This window comes from Apium graveolens, chromosome 11, assembly GCF_009905375.1.
Source record: "Apium graveolens cultivar Ventura chromosome 11, ASM990537v1, whole genome shotgun sequence".
Classification (NCBI taxonomy): Eukaryota; Viridiplantae; Streptophyta; class Magnoliopsida; order Apiales; family Apiaceae; genus Apium; species Apium graveolens.
The window spans coordinates 146,748,022-146,768,705 of NC_133657.1; the positions used below are offsets into that span (position 1 = coordinate 146,748,022).

Here is a 20,684-nt window from a genome sequence, read left to right on the forward strand (position 1 = left end):
AAGAGATAACTATCATCACTAGAAGGTGAAGATGCATTTACATCTTCTCTCTCAAGATGAAAGCTACATCAACTGCATTGAGAATGGTCCTCACATCCCACACAAGGTGGCCACAGCTGCTACTGCTACAGTTGCTGTTGGACAGTCTATTCCCAAGCCAAAGGCAGAATGGACTGTTGAAGATATTGAAGAGGTCCACAAGGACAAGAAAGCCATGAACATTTTATTTAATGGCCTGGATCAAGATATGTTTGACAATGTCATCAATAGCCAAACTGCTAAGGAAATTTGGGATACTGTGCAGCTTATCTGTGAAGGCACTGAGCAAGTTAGAGAAAACAAAATGCATCTTCCCATTCAACAATATGAATATTTCCACTTTGAAGAAGGAGAATCATTGAATGATACATTCAACAGATTTCAGAAACTATTGAATGGATTAAAGCTGTATGGGAGAGTGTACCAAGTCAAGGACTCCAATCTAAAATTTCTAAGATCTCTACCAAAGGAATGGAAGCCTATGACTGTTTCTCTAAGAAATTCTCAAGATTATAAGGACTTCACACTTGAAAGATTATATGGAATTTTGAAGACTTATGAACTTGAGATGGAGCAAGATGAGCTGTTGGAAAAGGGAAAGAGAAAAGGAGGATCAGTTGCACTTGTAGCTGACAGTGAAAAAGTTGAAGCCATAAATGAGGAAAAGACAATGCCAAGTCTCAAAATTGGCACAAGCAAATCAGAATCAAGTAAGGGTAAAGAGCAAGTTGCTGAGGATGAAGACAATTCCAGTCAGGATGAATCTGATGATATTGATGAACATCTGGCCTTTCTGTCCAGGAGGTTTGCAAAGATGAAGTTCAGGAAAAACACAAAGTTCACTAAGCCAAACAAAAACATGGTGGACAAATCAATGTTCAAATGTTACAACTGTGGCATTAGTGGACACTTTGCAAGTGAGTGTAGGAAGCCAAATTCTGAGAAAAAGAAATTTGAGCAAGTTGATTACAAAAGGAAGTATTTTGATTTGCTCAAACAAAAGGAAAGAGCTTTTCTCACTCAAGATGATTGGGCAGCAGATGGGGTAAATGAAGATGATGATGTGGAATATGTCAACCTAGCCCTGATGGCTAATTCTGATGAAAATGAAACTAGTTCATCAAGCAACCAGGTAATTACTACTGATCTCTCTCAGCTTTCTAAACATGAATGCAATGAAGCCATAAATGATATGTCCAATGAATTATATCATTTGCGTGTTTCTCTTAAATCACTAGCTAAAGAAAACACTAGGATCAAAGAAAATAATGTGTTTTTAAGTGATAGGAATGTTGTGTTAGAGAGTCAGGTAATTGAGCTTGAAAAGATTAAACTTAAATGCTTGATTGTCGAGAGTGAACTAGAAGAAGCTGTTAAGAAAGTAGAAATTCTTTCTAAACAGTTAGAAAGTGAGCAAGAGGTAATCAAGGCCTGGAAAACATCTAGGGATGTTGGTGTTCAAATTGCCAAGGTTCAGGGAATTGAATCATTCTGTGAGGATGCCTGGAAGAAAAACAAAAAGAAGTTAGAATTAATTGATGGATTCTCAACGGATGTGGAATCAACGGATGATGAAAGTTATCCGTTGAAGGAAGAAAAGGAGCATCCGTTGAAGGCTCATCAATTAAAACAGGCAAGTTCTTTTAAAAATAAAAAGAATGATTCAACTCTCAAGAACTTTGTCAGAGAAGGAGCTAGCACATCCAGAGATGTCAGTAAGGTGAATATAGGACACATGACTTTAGATCAGTTGAAAGATAGGCTTAAGTTGGTTGAGGATAAGAAGGAAACTAAAAGAAAATCTAAAAGAAATGGGAAGGTAGGGATTAATAAACATAACAATTACACACCTGATAGGTATGCTCCTAGAAAAAGCTGTGTACATTGTAAAAGTGTTAATCACCTATCTGATAATTGCAAATCTGTTAAAAATGCTCCCATGCCTTCAAATCCCTCCATGCCTAACATGTCTATGTCACCTCTGCATGCTATGCCTGTTATGTCTCACCAGAATCCCCATGCACATTTTGCAAACATGCCATACATTAACAATCCTTACTTTACTGCATTTAGTATGCCTCAAATGCCATACAATATGCCTATATGGAATAACATGTTTGCACAACCTATGCCTTATCAAATTCAATCAAATGTGTTAAATGATTCTGTGACTAACCCTACACTTCAACCAACCACATCTGAGACCAAGGTTGACCCAAAGTTACCTAAGTCAAAAGATGCAGGAGGAATGAAGTCTAGGAAAAAGACTAACAAGGCTGGACCCAAGGAAACTTGGGTACCAAAATCAACTTGATTGATTTTGTTGTGTGCAGGGACAAAGAAGGAATCTATGGTACTTGGACAGTGGTTGTTCAAGACACATGACAGGAGATTTCACCCTGCTCACAGAATTTAAGGAGAGAGCTGGCCCTAGCATAACCTTTGGAGATGACAGCAAAGGATTCACTATGGGATATGGCTTGATTTCAAAAGAAAATGTCATCATTGATGAAGTTGCATTGGTTGATGGTCTCAAACATAATTTATTGAGCATCAGTCAACTATGTGACAGAGGGAATACTGTTTCCTTCAATTCTGAAGCCTGTATTGTCACAAGTAAAAAGGACAATAAAGTGGTTCTAACTGGAGTTAGAAAAGGAAATGTGTACTTAGCTGATTTCAACTCTACAGATGCAGAATCCATTACTTGTCTTCTCAGCAAAGCAAGTCCAGTTGAAAGTTGGCTATGGCACAAGAAGCTGTCCCATTTGAATTTCAAGACAATGAATGATCTAGTCAAAAAGGACTTAGTTAGAGGAATGCCTCTAGTGGAATTCACAAGGGATGGACTGTGTGATGCTTGTCAGAAAGGAAAGCAAAAGAAAGTATCATTCAGTAAGAAGCTTGAATCTGCAATTGATGAACCACTGCAACTTCTACACATGGATCTTTTTGGACCAGTCAATGTATTGTCAATTTCAAGGAAAAGATACTGCCTAGTGATTGTAGATAATTTCTCAAAGTTTTCATGGGTTTATTTTCTTGGATCAAAGGATGAAGCTAGTGAAATCATCATCAATCATATCAAGCAAGTCAACAATCATCCTGATTTCAAAGTAAGGAATATTAGGAGTGACAATGGAACTGAGTTCAAGAATTCAACCATGAAGATGTTCTGTGGAGTAAATGGGATCATGCATGAGTTCTCAGCTCCAAGAACTCCACAACAAAATGGTGTGGTGGAAAGGAAGAACAGATCACTAATTGAAGCTGCAAGGACAATGCTTGAGGAGTCAAAGCTCCCAACTTATTTTTGGGCTGAGGCTGTTAACTGTGCATGTTACACTCATAATATTTCTCTAATCAATCAAGCAAAATGCATGACTCCCTATCAATTATTCAAGAGAAGAAAACCAACTTTAAACTTTCTACATGTCTTTGGTTGCAAATGTTACATCTTAAGGAATCAATCTGATCACAAAGGAAAGTTTGATGCAAAGGCTGATGAAGGAATATTTGTTGGTTATTCTGCTGGAAAATCATATAGGGTCTACAATCTAAGAACCAACATTGTCATGGAATCTGTACATGTTGTGTTTGATGATAAAAAGATTGATGGACTAACAGATGAGGGACATCATGAAGGACTCAAATTTGACAATATTGAGATATATTGTGATGATAGTGAAGATGAGAATGATGAAGAAGGCATCTCAAGAAGAAACCAGAGTCTACCTTTGGATAATGCACAGAATGTTACATCCGTTGAAAGTCAAAATTCAGCTTCCGTTGAAAGAAGCAATGCAGCATCCGTTGAAAGACAAAGTGCATCATCCGTTGAAGTTCATAACGAAGCATCCGTTGATCACAGTCTGTCAACGGATAATCACTTCACCTCATCAGTTAATAGAACTCCCATTTCCTTTCAAAGGATCACCAACTCAGGGGGAGTTTCAACAAATCAACATTCTATCTCACATCATGACAATACTGAGGCAACCTCATCAAGGGCTAATCTACCACCTCAAAGGAAATGGACCAAGAATCACCCTTTTGAACTGATCATTGGTGATGCTACATCTAAAGTACAAACTAGAAGGGCTACTCAAGATGAATGTCTGTATAGTAGCTTTCTATCACAGGAGGAACCTAAGCGAGTGGAAGAAGCTCTTTTGGATCCAGATTGGATTTTAGCTATGCAAGAGGAGCTAAACCAATTTGAGAGGAACAAAGTGTGGAAGCTGGTACCCAAGCCAAAGAACAAGAGTTCTATTGACACAAAATGGGTATTCAGAAACAAGATAGATGAAAATGGCATTGTCATAAGGAATAAAGCCAGATTGGTTGCCAAAGGCTATTCTCAACAAGAGGGAATAAATTTTGATGAAATATTTGCTCTAGTTGCAAGACTTGAAGCCATCAGAATCTTTCTAGCCTATGCAGCTAATGCCAATTTCAAAGTCTATCAGATGGATGTCAAGAGTGCATTTCTAAATGGGGAATTGGAGGAAGAAGTTTATGTAAGCCAACCTCCTGGTTTTGAAGATCCAAATTTTCCAGATAATGTGTATTATTTGTTGAAAACACTCTATGGACTAAAGCAAGCACCTAGAGCCTGGTATGAGACTTTATCAAAGTTCCTTTTAGATAATCACTTCAGAAGAGGTACTGTTGACAAAACTCTCTTCTTTAGAAATTTTTATGGCTCTAAGATACTTGTACAAATTTATGTAGATGATATTATATTTGGATCTACAGATGATAAACTTTGTAAAAAGTTTGCTAAATTAATGCAAAGTAAATATGAAATGAGCATGATGGGAGAGCTAACTTACTTTCTTGGTTTACAAGTTAAACAAGTTAGTGGTGGAATTTTTATTAGTCAAACTAAATATATTTATGATCTTTTAAAGAAGTTTGACTTAATGGATTGTTCACCTGCAAAAACTCCCATGGCCACTGCCACCAAGCTTGAATTAAACAAGGCTGAAAAGTCTGTGGATATTACAAGTTATAGAGGCATGGTTGGCTCATTTTTATATTTAACTGCCAGTAGACCTGATATTATGTTTTCTACATGTCTCTGTGCTAGATTTCAAGCTGACCCTAAAGAATCTCACTTAGTGGCTATTAAAAGAATTTTCAGATATCTCAAAGGGACTCCAAATCTAGGAATTTGGTACCCTAGAGAGTCTGGTTTTGATCTAATTGGCTACTCAGATGCAGATTATGCAGGTTGCAAATTAGACAGGAAAAGCACAACAGACACCTGTCAATTTCTAGGAAACAAGCTTGTATCATGGTTCAGCAAGAAGCAGAATTCTGTTTCCACATCAACAGCTGAAGCTGAATACATTGCAGTTGGTAGTTGCTGTGCACAAATACTGTGGATGAGGAATCAGTTATTTGACTATGGTATAACTGTTGACAAAATTCCAATATTTTGTGACAACACAAGTGCCATTGCCATTTCTGAAAATCCAGTACAGCACTCAAGAACCAAGCACATTGATATCAAGTACCACTTCATTAGGGAACATGTGATAAAAGGTACAGTGGAACTTTATTTTGTTCCAAGTGAAAAGCAGATTGCAGACATATTTACCAAGCCACTTGATAAATCAACATTCACAAGATTAGTAAGTGAGTTAGGTATGCTTAACTATTCATAATCTATGTCATCTATGTAATCTGTCTTGTAGCCAGAAATGAATTTGCTGCAAGAACAAAGTTGGCTTTAATCAAAACTTATCCTATCAACGGATATTCCCTATCCATTGAAAGCCAAAATTGTTCTATCAACGGATAATGAAGACAAATACATTTCTGGTAATTTTATCCTTCAACGGATACAATAGTGTTGTTCATCAACGGATAACTATTTACCTTATCCGTTGATGTGTCACGTTAGTGAGTCACAGCCGTTGATTCTTTTACTCAACCGTTGATACAGATATACAGTGTTGTATGTATTTGTATTTACGGTAGTTTTCAGAATTTCTACAGTTTCATTTATTCCTGAACGGCTTTCACTTACTTAAAAGTATCATTTAATTATTTTAATTTGTGTTTTAATTCAAGAAAGTATAAAAGCCCAATTGAATTCTTATTTTCACTTTACGCTTTCTTGCAATTGTCATTCTCTTTCTCTCTCAATTCTCAAGTTCTTCTCTGCAACCTCTACTCACAACAATGGCACCAGTAGTCAAAATTATGTCTCAAACAGGATTTATTTATGAAAAGAATAATTTCATAGTCTTGGTTGAAAAGAAGGAAGCCCATTCTGATTATCACAAGATGATGGACTTCATCAAGAACTGCAAACTGAGCTATGCAATGCTGGAAGCCCCAACCATCTACTGTGAAGTGATTGAGGAGATTTGGATAACTGCAGAGTTCAACTCCACTGATATGACTATTGCCTTCTCTCTCAAAGGTAAGGACTATTGCATTAATTGTGATGATTTACAATCTTGCTTTAAGTTGCCTGAGAATAATGCCATGACACCACACACTGATAAAGATGTCTCTGCTATGCTAGATTCCATAGGCTATGCTTTTGATTCTACTAGTTTAGGTAGTATTAGAAGGAAAGGCCTTAGGAAATAATGGAGTTTTCTTGGAGATGCCTTTATTAAGGTTTTCTCTGGGAAGATTAGCAATTTTGATGCTATCACTTCATCTCTTGTTAATATGCTCTATATGCTAGTTTCTGATAGGTACTTTAATTTTAGCAACTGTGTTATGCTAGAATTAGGTTCCAGATTAGGTAACAAAGCTAATAGACCACATAACATCTACTTTGCTAGATTCTTTATGTTATTGGCTAACCATGTTGCTGAAGGTTTGGTTATATCCAATGAGAATAATAAACTCAAATGCTGGGCACAAGAGAAAAGGGTCCTTGCAGACCTTTTGAGAATGAATCTCAACAGCCAGGTGCCATTGGTATACTTGCCAATCATGATTGCACCACAGGTAAGTGAGGTAAATGTTTCTATAACTCCTACTATTTCCAACCCAAATGTTTCTTTGCCTTCTAGTGTGGCTATGGAACCTGTGTCATTGTCCAAACAGGCTCCTACCAAAGCCACCAAATCTAAAATCTCCAAAGTCAAGTCAAAGAAACCTACCTCTGTTGTTTCTCAAAAGACAACAGTTGTAACAACTACCATAAACCCTGAAGGGAGTGAACAGGGTGTGAGTGGTGAGGGGAGGGGTGAACATCAAAAAGCCCCCCAGGATAAGGTGGGAGAGGTGAGTGGTACCCATTCCAGCCAAGCCACAGTCTCTCAAAAGACTGTAGTGGTTCAAAAGGAGTCCAGCACATCCCTAGTTGCATCCTCCCAAAAGGATGTAACTATTGAAAATAGTCCCCATCCAGGGACACAGAACAAAAGAGGGAGGGACACTGAAGCTAAACATTCACCAATTCAAGCCTTTTCAAGGAAGAAGAAGGCCAAAACCCTAGTTTCCACACAAGAGACACACACAGCACAGATACACCCACCAGTATCTGTGCCTTCTCAAATTCAGCTTGATGTGATTCTAGCAAATGTGGAATCACAGCCCCATTCTCTCAATATAGACACACTCCATTCCTCAAACTCTTCTACACCCTCTCTGGATGTGGATATGATATTCACATCAATTCCTGATTCTCCCTCATTAAAACTCAGGGAGGAGCCCCACTCAAAACCTGGTGATCATCATCTTTTAGATGATTTGTTGGATCATCAGCCAATTCTTTCAGATGTAGTTGCAGAATCTGTGTCACCTCACTTAAAATCAATCCACACAGATTCAACAATTATATCACTTTCTATCTCTACATCATTTCCTTCTTCAACGGATATCTCTCATCCGTTGACAAGTGGTTGTTCTTCAACGGATAAGCTTAACAGCAGTTATCCGTTGATACCATCAGTTTCCACTTCAACGGATACTCCCTATCCGTTGATGGCCTCTACACACTTAACAGAAACAACTCCAACTGTAGAGGACATGGCAACTGTACAATCACTTTTAGGCTTGAGGGAAGGGAGTGATTTTTTGAGTGAGAGGCTGGGTTGCTCCCAGGCAAAAGGAGAGGATGAGAGTCACCAAATGCATGCTATTTCTTCCAGAATGGCAAAAGTAAGTGAGAGAAGTGCCACCTTAGAAGGTGAAGGTGAGGGTGTGAGGGTGTGTGTGAGCCAGGGGGAGCCCCTGATGCAAGAAAAGAGAGAAATTGAGAGAAAGGCAGGTACAGAAGCTATAAGGGTGGATCCAGCCATTGCTAGTGAGTTAATGAAAGTGGATGATGCAGATAAGGGAAGACAATTTCAGCAACACTACAAAGCTGTCATTGATAACATTTCCTTGGATGCTGACACTTTTACTCACCTTGTTTCAGCCTATCAATTATTGGCTGCACAGGGCAATGTGGAGGTAGAACAGACACTACACATTGTACACACTTCAGAATCTCTTCTCAGAGACAAAGCTGCTGTCAACAGGCTGCCTTCTCAAGCTGGTGAGCCATCTGAAGAATTTGGGGTAAATTCTAATGATGATGACTCTAATTCTTTGAATGAGAGCATGAACTTAGGGGGAGTAGCAGGCCCAAGTTCTGTTCCTAATCTTCCTGCATGGGCATGGGCAAAACCATCAACACCAGGAGAGTTTGGTGTCACTTTGGTCAAACAAGTCATGACAATTCAGCAGGCCATTCAGGAGACTCAGGATGCTGGCATCAAGGCAATTCTTCAAGCTCATCTGGAATCTCTGCATCTCTTGCAGTTGCAGCATTACCAGCACAATCTAAGTGTGGATGAGCTCAAGCTGGACATTGCTGATCTGAAATCCTACAATGCTGAGAAATTGGATTCAGTTATACCCTATGGTACTATGTAAGATTTGTTGGGGAGACTAAGGAAGGCCTCTGACGCTGACAAGAGGTTGGCCAGATTGGAAGATAGGGTTCAAATAATTGAAGACTCTATGGTCACCATTCTTCAGAATCAATAAACTCAAACAAATCTCCTCATGCAGCTGGCACAGGCACAAGGCTTGACCCCTACCCTTGATGATAACAAAAAGGGGGAGAATAAAGGGGAAGGGGAAGGAGAGCCATCTACAACAGTTCAAATTTCTCAAGTGCTAGTTCCTGTCATCACAACTTCTCCACCAATTCAAGTCAAAGGAAACCTAGATGGAATTGATCTAATCCAGATAGCAGCAACTGAATTGCAAGTCAAAGAGCAAAGGAAGAAGATTGATGAAAAGATGCAACTAATATTTGGTTCTACAACTTCTCAATCACAATCTGTGAAGCATAGCACAAAAGTGGAATCAATTATTATGGAACTCAAGCCAGTAGGGAGGCATAAGGATGGAGAAACTTCTTCCAAAGATCTGCAACCTATGGTTCTCAAGCCCAACAATAGATCCAATAAGGACTCTACAAAGAATCCTCTAAAAGAGGTGGATTTTCCTCTTCCAAAAGCAGATGAGGACAAGCTTTTAGGAAGAAGTATTGCATATCTCAAAGAGACCATGGATGAGGCTGTAAGGAAAAATATGGCTATTATTTTCAGAGAGGGAAAGAGCATATGTGTGATGCAAGGACATCCCAAATTCTCAATAGCCAAGAAGGAAGAAACCAAAAGGTTGAAGGAAGAAGCCAAACAGCTAAAGGCTGACAAAAGAGCACAAGCAAAGCTTGAAAAATAGCTAGAGTCAAGTCAGGCTGAAGATCAGAAAGAAATTGAAGACAAAGGTGAAGATGAAGCTATGGGGGACATGGTTGGTACTGAGATGGAGGAAAGAAGTAAGGAAGAATGACAGAAAGGGAAAAGAAAGAAGGTCAATGCAAAGAGAAAGAAGGTAGATAAGACTGAAGAAACCCAATCAATATCCAAACCACTACCCTCTATTCCTGAACCCATTGTACCTGACCCCTTCATGAACACTCATGGTGAAACAATCATTCCCAAGGAGGAACCAATTGATTGGGATACCATCAAATTGCCCACCTTCCTAACCTCTTTTCCACCATCAAAGAAGCAGAAAAGAAGAATCAAATCAACACCCTCTAAAGCCTCAATAAAATTCACACAGAAGCCTAAGTCCAAACCTCAAAACTCTAAAGATGATTATGTTCACATCTATGACATAAAAGAATTTTCAGACATTGAACTCTATCTGGATGAGCTGGAGGATGTAAGGGGAATAGCTGCCTACAGACAGCTACCAGAAAGACTAGTGTTCAAATACAAAGGAGCTGGGGAAAGAACATGGCCTCTTCACAGAATTCTGAATGAAGGCTACACTACCTTGATTAGAGTCTACTCAGCCATACATAAGGATTCTGGCTTTACCAGAACTGCCAGGACTGAGATTCTCAACAAGATTGCCAATATAAGGAAAACTTGGAGGGAGCCCAATGCTTTGCCTAGAACTTTACTCATTCCAGAGAGAGGTATTACAATTCACAAATCACCTCATTGGTTGATGGAGTTCAGAGACAACAAAGGAGTCAGAAGATTTTTCAGAATTGAAGATCAGCTAAAGATTGCCAGTAATGAAACTCTCAAGGATATGCAATCTAAGTTAGATATCAATGAAGAAGATGAAGCTGAATTCTACAGACAACTTCAACTTCAAATGGAGGAGAATGACAGGAGGCTAGGAAAGAAAACCAGGGATCAAAGGAAAAGAAAGTAATTTGCTCAGGCTAAAGGAGCACCCTTGGAAACAATGTATTTCTTCAATTTCATCTCAGCATATACACTTTTGCAGCACTTTTGAATTTCTGCTTAGTTACAGTTTATATATTTGTTAAGTGTTTTGTTATCATCAAGCTAAACCCAAATTTATGCCTATAGTTCTAGTAGACATAAATAGGGGGAGATTGTTAGGAATATGTGTATTAGTTTGATGATAAGTTCAGCAAAACACTTAAGTAGAAATCTAGTGTTTGTAGCCTCAACGGATAAGACCATCTTGGCTATCCGTTGAAGGAGTAGCCTTACTTAGCAATAAGTTTGGTATTGTAGCACATCTCACTCTCTGGTTTCAAGCTGTAATTCTTAGATGTTGTTAGGAGATAATCAGTCATGTTGACTACTAATGGATGTACAAGTAGGAGGGCTAATTGTAAATATTTCATGCCTTGTAATTTTGTATAAGTGAAGAAGTGTCAACTGATATTGAAGACCTTCAACGGATAAGAAACTAAGCTTCAACGGATGTCTCTAACGCTTCAACGGATAAGTGCTTCAACGGATAAAGCTTCAACTGCTAGAGCATCAACGGATAAAGCCATCAACGGATGAAAGCTTCAACGGATGCACTGCTAGAGCATCAACGGATAAAGCCATCAACGGATGAAAGCTTCAACGGATGCTCAGTCTCATAGCAGTTGATAGTGACAATTAACAAAGCTGACAGAGGCACATGGATTGACAGAGATGTGGTAGCCTATTTCAGGAACAGCAGAAAAAGCAGCCGTTTTTAGTCTGGTTCAAAATGGAAAGTCAACAGATAATTCCATATTACACTGGATAAAAATGGAACAGAAACAAGTGGAGAACTATTGTCTTATTGTACTTTATCTTTGTCTTCACTTGAAAACTTGGTGTTATATAAACCAAGTAGTAGCTAGTAATTAGACATGAATTTTCCCTGAGCTGTTTAGAAATATCAAGAGAGAAAATCATCTAGTTTGTACTAGGAAGCAGATGTGATTTAATTTTGAATCACAGATTTTCTGAAATAACACATCTCTGGTGGAACAACAAATCCACCAGAAAAGTTTTTAAGTTCTTTGTGTTCATTTCATTTGTGTTTAAATATATATCTGTCTGCATCAGCTCCAAGCAATTCACACACATTTGATCACTCAAACACTTAGTCTTACAAATTGCTCAAAACTTGAAAAAGTTTTGAGATTTACATTTAACCCTCCCTTCTGTAAATCTCATTGTTAGTCCACTGGGAATAACAATTACGGTCACTTAAGTCGAAAGGTAGTTTTGTGAATTTGACCATGGGACAAGTGACATATATCATCTCCGTGGCTGTTGGTTTAGGTATAGCAGGGATGAAATATAGTTTTGAGACTGGTATTTGCCCTGGTCTATGATGTAAGATGCCCATAGAGGTTTTACTACTAGTAAGGCAAAACATAAGTGTTCTGGTTTAAAGATGACAACCAATTTAGAGGATCATAAGTATTAACAAGGTTATAAAGTCCATGTTTGGCTTCTCCCATAGCAATGATACTTTCAGTATTAGTATTTAGTATAATGCAATGAGTAGGTAAACACTTTACTTCGTAATTATTTTGTTTAATCAACTTTTGAACAGACTAAAAATTATGCTTAAAATTTGGAACAAATAGCACATCATGTAAAGATATAGTGTCAGAGATAGTGACAGTACGAGTGTGGGTGATGTTCACAGTGGAACCGGTTGGAAGATTTATATGTGTGCTTTGAATAACTGGTATTGGAGCTTTAATTTTGGACAAGTGTGGTTTCATATGATATGATGCACCCGAATCAATAATCCAGTTATTTAAAGGGCTTTGAACACTGTTGCAGTTGATCATGTTAGAGAAAGGTGTTTCATATATATCCCCCATAAGCCACCTATTTGAGAGTTTGCTAACTTCATAAGTTGAGCTAAGTAAGCCAATTGTTGTTGTGAGAATATTGGGCCGTCAAACTCAAAATCAAAAGCATGAGCTACATTAGCAGATTTGAAGTCTACTCTTACTCTCTTATTATTCCTCTATCTAGGTCTGTTTCCAGCAAAAACTTCATCGAAGGTCTAGCTTGAGAATTGACCTGATTACCTGTATAATTGGAATGCCACTTAGGACAACCTACAATAGTCTAGCATCAGTCAGTGGTGTGCCCTTTTCCACCATATACAACGCATTGATATATTTTTGTAATAGTGGTAAATGGTCCATTGCCATATAAAGCAACAATATCTTCAGTTTTATGACCATGAATCAAGTCTCTTTGTGCCTCCTCCTGTTGCAATGTTCCAGTAGCATTTTCAACACTGGGAAGGGGGTTCATTAGTAACAGACGACTCTGTTATAAAGAATACACATCATTTAACCCATTTAAGAATTGAAAAGGTTTGCATTCTTCTTTTTGAGTTTCAACCTCAGACAACAGCTTGACAACCTCAGTTGTAGGGTTGGGAATAGTAGGTAAACCATTCATAGAGTCCAGTTCTTCTCATATTATTTTCATTGATGTATAGTACTCATCAATAGGCAAAGAAGATTGTTTAAGCTCATAGAGATCTTTATTTAGTTTGTATTTCCTGGAACCATTGGTTAAAGATAATGTATGCACTAGATTGTTACAAGTGTTCTTCTATGTATCCATATAAATAACTGATTGACGAATAACACGAGAGAGATTAGAATATATCTACGAAATTACCATATTGTCACAAATCTCCCATATTTCAATTTTTGCAGGATTATCAGTTGGGATAGGTATAATTCCTTTCACAAAACCCAACTTTGTTTTTTAGGATAGACATATTTTCATGGACCATTTCCAAGTTTTATAATCAGAACTGCCATGGAGTTTCTCAACTTGTATTGGTGCAGTCCCATCGGATGGGTGAATGAACAGTGGTTTAACTATATCTTGATATGTTAAATGAGCATTAGTGTTTGCTATTTCAAAAAAAATAAAGAAATGTTTTTAAAGATCCGAGATATGAAGATAAAGAGTGTAGAAAACACACCCACAAAAGGAATCTTTAATGAATCCAAGAAATAGACTTTTAGAATAGAAAGAACAGATCGTTATAGCTCTGATATCATAATAATTGATAGAAAATCATACACATAATTGATCAAACATAGAAAATGCAGGTAAAGATGTAGATATAAGACCAAATATTGAGCACAAAATTTACTATATTAATGTTCAAAATAACTGCATAGTCTTAAACTACAATATGAATAGAAATATAAAGGTCATATGTGGTCCTTGCAGGTCAGGTGACATTCTAGTATATCATGTGACATTTTAATGATTCGAGATAACTATGCCAACTAATTATTGTGGAGCATGAGTCCAATTATTGATAGAATTTGAGAATATGTTGTTGGTACCATCATAGTAAGTGTAGAGCCTCAATATTCTATAATTCGGATTTTTGTTGAAGAAAGTGTTCAACCATTGATAATATTATAGTTTCATGGCTTGATTGAAATTTAGCTGGCGTGCATGAAAAAGATATATGTCGGTAACAACCCAAAACTTCTAAATTAAATGAAAGTGTACCTTACATTCACATTTAATTTAATAACAGATCCTTGAGGCCATATACACAGCAACATATAACTAAACTGTTGGATATAATACTAACTACACAGCAACAATGGGCAGTTATATATATATATATATATATATATATATATATATATATAATAACAAGAACAATGCAAATAACCAACTAACAAAACAAAACAGGAAGGTAATAACAAACTATAAAAACTGTAATTGACAAAGAAAGTAAAAAAAACTTATCTCTTATCGCTTTCCAAATTCTGATAAGTAGAAGAACATAACAGCTGTCTTGAAGAGATTATTGCCCCCCACTTAAGCTGTGATGGAATGCAGCAATATCGCTTCCAGGATAAAACAACAACAGATCAATTTGGCCACAGAACCAACAATGATCAATGGCGACTCGCACCTCAATTTGCCCAAAAAATCTTAGCAACTCATATATGTTTGCGAGGTAGGCACCGAGACTTGTATCTTGTTTATCTCAAGTGTACCTCTCAATATATAGGCATCTCAAGTTACTCTTCTTCTATTTTACTCGATGTGGTACACCAAGTAACAAAACAGAAAAAGTAAACAAAATGGGTTTTCCTTATTATTTATATTATATCCTGATTAATTAATATTAATATTTACAAAATATATTCAGAGTATGATTAAACTAATCCTTACTCAATATATTTTATATTAATAATTAAATAATTAATATAAATAATTAAATTTATAATAGAAAAGAAAAATATAAGAGGTTCCACTAGCACTAGGCCACACAAGCATTCCACTTATGCTAGTAGTTGTAAACAACACTAACACAAGATGTTGTATAAACTCAATATCTTTCTTTTATAATATCAATGTGGGACAAAATCCCCATAACCCATTTCAAACAAGTAACTTTGTCGCAATATATTCGTGGATTACACTAAGAAAATGTCTTAAATCCAAATATGAAAGTTTAAATCCTCATGTCAAGGAACAACCTCCAAATGTTAGCTTCCAAAAATCATATCAAGAACATATATAAAATATATCTCAAACTTTCCATTTTCTAACATTAACCGCATAATATTTGAAGTTCACAAAAACAAAATGAACATTTCTCAGCAACTATACAAAAGACAGAGTAATATTATGACTAGATTTGTACATCTTCCAGCGCCCATGACACTAGATTGTCCATATATCTAGAGAACAAAATACGATTGGTCCGATTCTTTCCCCTACATTCAATATCAGCTTAGATTTGTTTTTTGAAAATCACAATGCAAAACAAGTTCAACTGATTTCTTCTCTCCCGTGAAACCAAGCTAGCATGTACCTTCCTTAATAATTCCAATTAAATAGAACCTTGGTTGTTTCCACCATTTTCCCTCTTGAGTAATTTGGTTTCTCAACCCTTTGTTGCTGAGTTCCAACGAAAGACAGTCTCCCTCCCCGTGGATTGTAGATCCTATTGATATAGCACCAATAAATATACAAGCTAGCAGAATACAATACGCATACAAAACGTATATTTATTGCACAAGGAACATGTTTTTCAATTCTGTTATTAACAGAATTATGACTAATGTTGCCATTGGCCATCTCAGCTGAGCTTTGTTCGTGCCGTGAGCATTTTCCTTGTACTTGATAATTTTCGATTATCTTAATAGCGATTTCTCGTCAAAATCTGCAACAATTGATTATCATAATCCGACAAGTCATGATACAAACAGAGATCCTACACAATGTTGGTAGGAGTGGTTGTAGTTGATTCTTAGTTGCAAAAGAGCAAAAGAAGCTAATTATTCATTCCCTTTAAACCAATAATAACATTTCTGTAAAGAGAAAACACTAACATTCAAATGGCCACATCATTATTTAGCACTAAAAGATTATCCACACTTTTCTTTAAGGATTAAGACTGGACTTGTATTATTGCCATTTTGTCTTGTATTATTTCTCCACACCTGTGTTTGGCTTCAATTATTAAGATAACCTTTGGATGGATCAGTTCAGTAAGTCCATTCTCGAGGCAACTGCAACTCCAGCTGATTAGTAACATCATTGTCTGCAGCTTTCTTGTTTGAAGTCTCCTGCTGCCGCAACTTATGATTGTGATTCGTATGAAATACGCCATTCGGATTTCCCTCATTAGCAGTCTTCTCGAAATGTTGCTTCAGAGTTTGTATTACTCTTTCCGGCATGAGTACTGTTGGGCATCGTCCTAATTATTTTTGACAAATAATTTCAAGTTAAAATACACTCAAAAGTAAATATCTCTAATTTAAGAATCTGCGAATCATTTTTTAATCACATTTTTCGGCACTTCACCACTATGTAGTATCACAGAAATGTGAAGAAGCAAATATGGCAATAAGACGAATCCAAAGTAATTGAGAGATACAATATGTAGACTTTGTGAGTTGTGATGCATCAACAAGTCAAGTCAAGCTTGTGAAATGCGTGAAAATCAAAATTTTATTGTCCCGCGTAGAGATGCATAAAAAGACTATCAGACCGGGTATTATTCCGGCTTTAAAAAATCCGGGTTTTTTTGAAAACCGGGTCGGGCTTTTTTAAAATCGGGCTGGGTCAGACTTCCTAAGAAATATAAGGCTCGTTTTAGGCCTGCGACCGGCTGGATCGGGCCTTTTTATTTATACATTACAAAAATATTTTAATATTTTATAACTCGAATTATGAGTAGTTTAAATACCGGAGAAAATAATATCTTAATATATCAGACAGAGTAGTTTAAATACCGATATAAATAATTATTTTTAATATAATATATAAATAATCATATATACATTAATTGCTTCTCATATTATGATATATTATTTTAAAAGTCATAAAAAATATTGTATATTTTCAAATTTTATATAAAAAAATTGGTTTTTTAATCGGGTTTTTCAAAAAGCCCGGATTTTTATCAGGGCCATACCGGACTTTTATCTGGACTTTTTCGATCTGGGCTTTTTTAAATCCGGGCTTTTCGGGTTTCGGGTCGGGCAGGATTTTCGAGAAAAAAAGGCCTATTTAAGGCTGGCGGGCCGGGTTTTTTTCCGGATCGGGCTTTTGGTCTTTTTTCCGGATCGGATTGGATTTCGGGTTTCGGATTTTTTGAATATCTCTAGTCATGCATGTCTAAAATAGTAAAATGTATTATGACATTAAACTTCACCTGTGTCTAAAATTCTGTGCCGTTTAAATTTTTAATCAAATAAATTAAATTTTAAACATCGATCAAGTCCAAATTTGATGTCAAGTAATAAGATGTTGCTCTAAATTAAAATCTTAACGTGTATTAAATATAAGTAACCACATTTTTTAAAACTTTGTTAGAGAAAATGTTTCAACCGAATCTTATTTATGTTATAATAGTTTCCCATACTTCAAAACTTATATTTGAGTCAAATTGTAGATCACATGTACTTCGACATCCATTTTTTGAGAATTTGGCCTCTTAAAATAACATACTATATTGAAAATAGTAAGGATGACAGAAACTGTTTCCTAAATCATCAAATAAGTTCTAATACCGGTCACTCTAAAACATGAATATGACAATGTTGTATGTTGTATAATAACGTTTCAACCGACTCAAAAAGAAAAGATACAAATATATATCAACAGCTATATACATACAAAATCGAATAGTTAAGCGTTTAGTAATATTTAAGCGGGTTTAAGCGGAATTAAGCGGATTTTGACCAAATTAAATGGGGATAAAAAATAATTAGAAAAAGAAAAATATAATTTTTAAAAGAGGTGTAATTTGATATTTTAAATGTTACTTATATTTTTTAAGTTAATTATGATTTTGTAAATGGACATTGGTTTATTATAATATGTGAACATTATCTCTTTATTCAAAAAATATTTATTATTATATATATATATATATATATATATAATCGGATTAATGGTCCGCTTTTAAAACCGCTTAAGCGTTTGTTTTAATACTTCAGGGCTAGAAGGTGAACTCCCCAATTAGATCGGATTTATGCTTTTTACAATACTGCTTAAAATACCATACTATATTAAAATTAGTAAGAATGATAGAAATTCGAACCTAAATCATCAAACAAATTCTAATACCGGTCACTCTAAAACATGAACGTGACAATATTGTATATTGTATGTTGTATGAGAATGGGTCAACCGACTCAAAAAGAAAAGATACAAATACGTGACAATGTTGTATATTGTATGTTGTATGACAATGTTGTATGTTGTTTTATTGCGGGTGCACTCACCCGCCGTAATGAAATATTACGGCAGCCTGCAATGTAATATTGCGACTGGTGTATCGCGGCCAAGTTGGCTGTGGAAAATTTCCTTACAAACTTGGCTGTGGAAAATTTCCCTACAAAATATATATCAACTACTATATACATACATTATAAACTAATGGAATCCTATCTATACGCATATGCAAATGAAACGGATCCCATGACAAGATTCCTATAAACATGTACTATACGGTAGTATCTAATAACACGTCAGTCTCCAGCAAATCTATGGATCAAAATCTATGACATCTCATCTCTTTTGGAATTCAGTTTATATACATAAATCAAAATTAGTTGAACATATCATTAACACAAGTTACACAACATGATGGGCCACAAGTCATCCACATCCAAACACTTTACAAGTTGGTTACATCTCTATCTCATTAAAATCAGATTCCTCAGCACCAACTGAATAAATTTAAGATATATATGTTCCATCATATATTAGTAAGTACTCCATTTACTCACCGAAAATAAATTAAGTATATATTCTACATATTTTATTTAGGATATATATTATACCACTTTCAGGATACATTCAATGTATATACATATATAATATTTATATTCTATTTTTCTATGTTTAGTATGTTTATCACCCTTTCATGTATAGATTCAGTTGTGTCTTTTTCCTAATAAAATTTAAATATACTTTTTGTTTTTATTAAATAAACAGTTTTTAATATATATATATATATATTAAAATGATTTAAAATGTCATAATCAAGTGTTTTTATTAAATAGAGTAGGAGGGGTACCTGGTTTCTTGCGGGGCTGGTGATCTGGTAGCTTATTGGTTGCATGTGGGATGAAAACTCCTGTCCCACCTGATGACCCGTTTTTTGACCCGGTTTCTCCCAGAAACACCACCTTCATACCCGACCCGTTTTGTAAAGTAGTGCTCAGAAACCCTCCTCTGTTTCTGCCATTTCCATATCTCTGTTGCTCATTCTGCTGCCTATATTTCTTGCCCTGCTATTTACACACATATCACATATTAACTTTTAGATACCAATAAATTGTAATACTGGCATTATTGTAATTTATCATATATTAAAGTTAAGTATTGTTAATTATATACTCCCTTCGTCATGCTTTGTTAACATTGTTTAAATTCTTCTTCACATAATTTGAAAAATGATAACAATTTAATGAGACGGACAGAGTATAATAAACTACTCTGTTCTTGATAAAAAGAAGTCGAGGGTTCGAATATCGGAGATGGTTGCATTTTAAATAAAGTTAGAGATGAAACTAGTGAGATAAACATGTACCTTATTATTAATCTGTGGAACACGGATGGGATGAGACTGAGAAAGTTTAGGGTTATTGGTAATGGAAAGTTGAGAAATAGGTAATTTTTCATCATCATCTTCTTGTAACATATTTTCGGCCATTTGACGAGTTAGGTCGGCTATGAATTCTTCTTGGTGGGAGGATGTTTCATCGGTAGATGACCCGCATGATGACCCGAACCCGCTTAAAATAGATTCACCACTTGTATCTCCTCCTTCATGGTTCTCCCACATTTTCCACTTAGTACGAGCGAGAGAGAGAGAGAGAGAGATGTGGAGAGAGAGAGAGACGAGTAGGGAGTTCTAAGAGAACGCAATGAAGCTAGGCAACTATGATATAAAGGCTGGAGATAAAAGAGTCGGTGATGTACACATGCACTTGTGTTTATATATTGCCTATACGTTATATATGCCCCCCCTCTCTCTCTTAATAATACGTTATACGTAATATTTTTTACATATGTTTTTGTAAAATGCTGGAATATTTAAATTGAATTTAGAATGGTTTTTAAACATTTGTGACCTAATTGGTCATGAACAAATACAATTAAAATTAAAAAAGAAGTAGCTTCATATTTGGGAATTTTTTTGGATAATTAATCTGAGATCTATAATACTAGCTGAATGAGGTGTTAAAAGTATAACTTTTATATATTTTTAAGTAATAAAACATAAAGAATGAATAAAGAAGAAGTTAATAAATAATATTTATCATTAGTCAGTTAATCTTCAATAAAATGTATGTAAAAATGGAGGGA

The 20,684-nt window shown here is 35.8% G+C and overlaps 1 protein-coding gene across 2 annotated transcripts; it reads right to left on the reverse strand.

Moving 5' to 3' along the window:
• Window positions 1-16,115: 16,115 nt before the first annotated feature.
• Window positions 16,116-20,290, reverse strand: LOC141698051 (uncharacterized). 2 transcript variants are annotated; one of them, XM_074502659.1, is made up of 3 exons: window positions 19,906-20,290; window positions 19,390-19,606; window positions 16,116-16,557 (listed from the first exon to the last, which is right to left on the reverse strand). In XM_074502659.1, exons 1-3 carry the CDS (start codon window positions 20,158-20,160, stop codon window positions 16,346-16,348), a joined length of 684 nt encoding a protein of 227 aa, XP_074358760.1. In that variant the 5' UTR covers window positions 20,161-20,290; the 3' UTR covers window positions 16,116-16,345. The 2 variants fall into 2 exon arrangements, with proteins under 2 accessions (XP_074358760.1, XP_074358761.1); XM_074502660.1 differs by having other exon boundaries at window positions 19,390-19,603; window positions 19,906-20,289.
• Window positions 20,291-20,684: the final 394 nt, after the last annotated feature.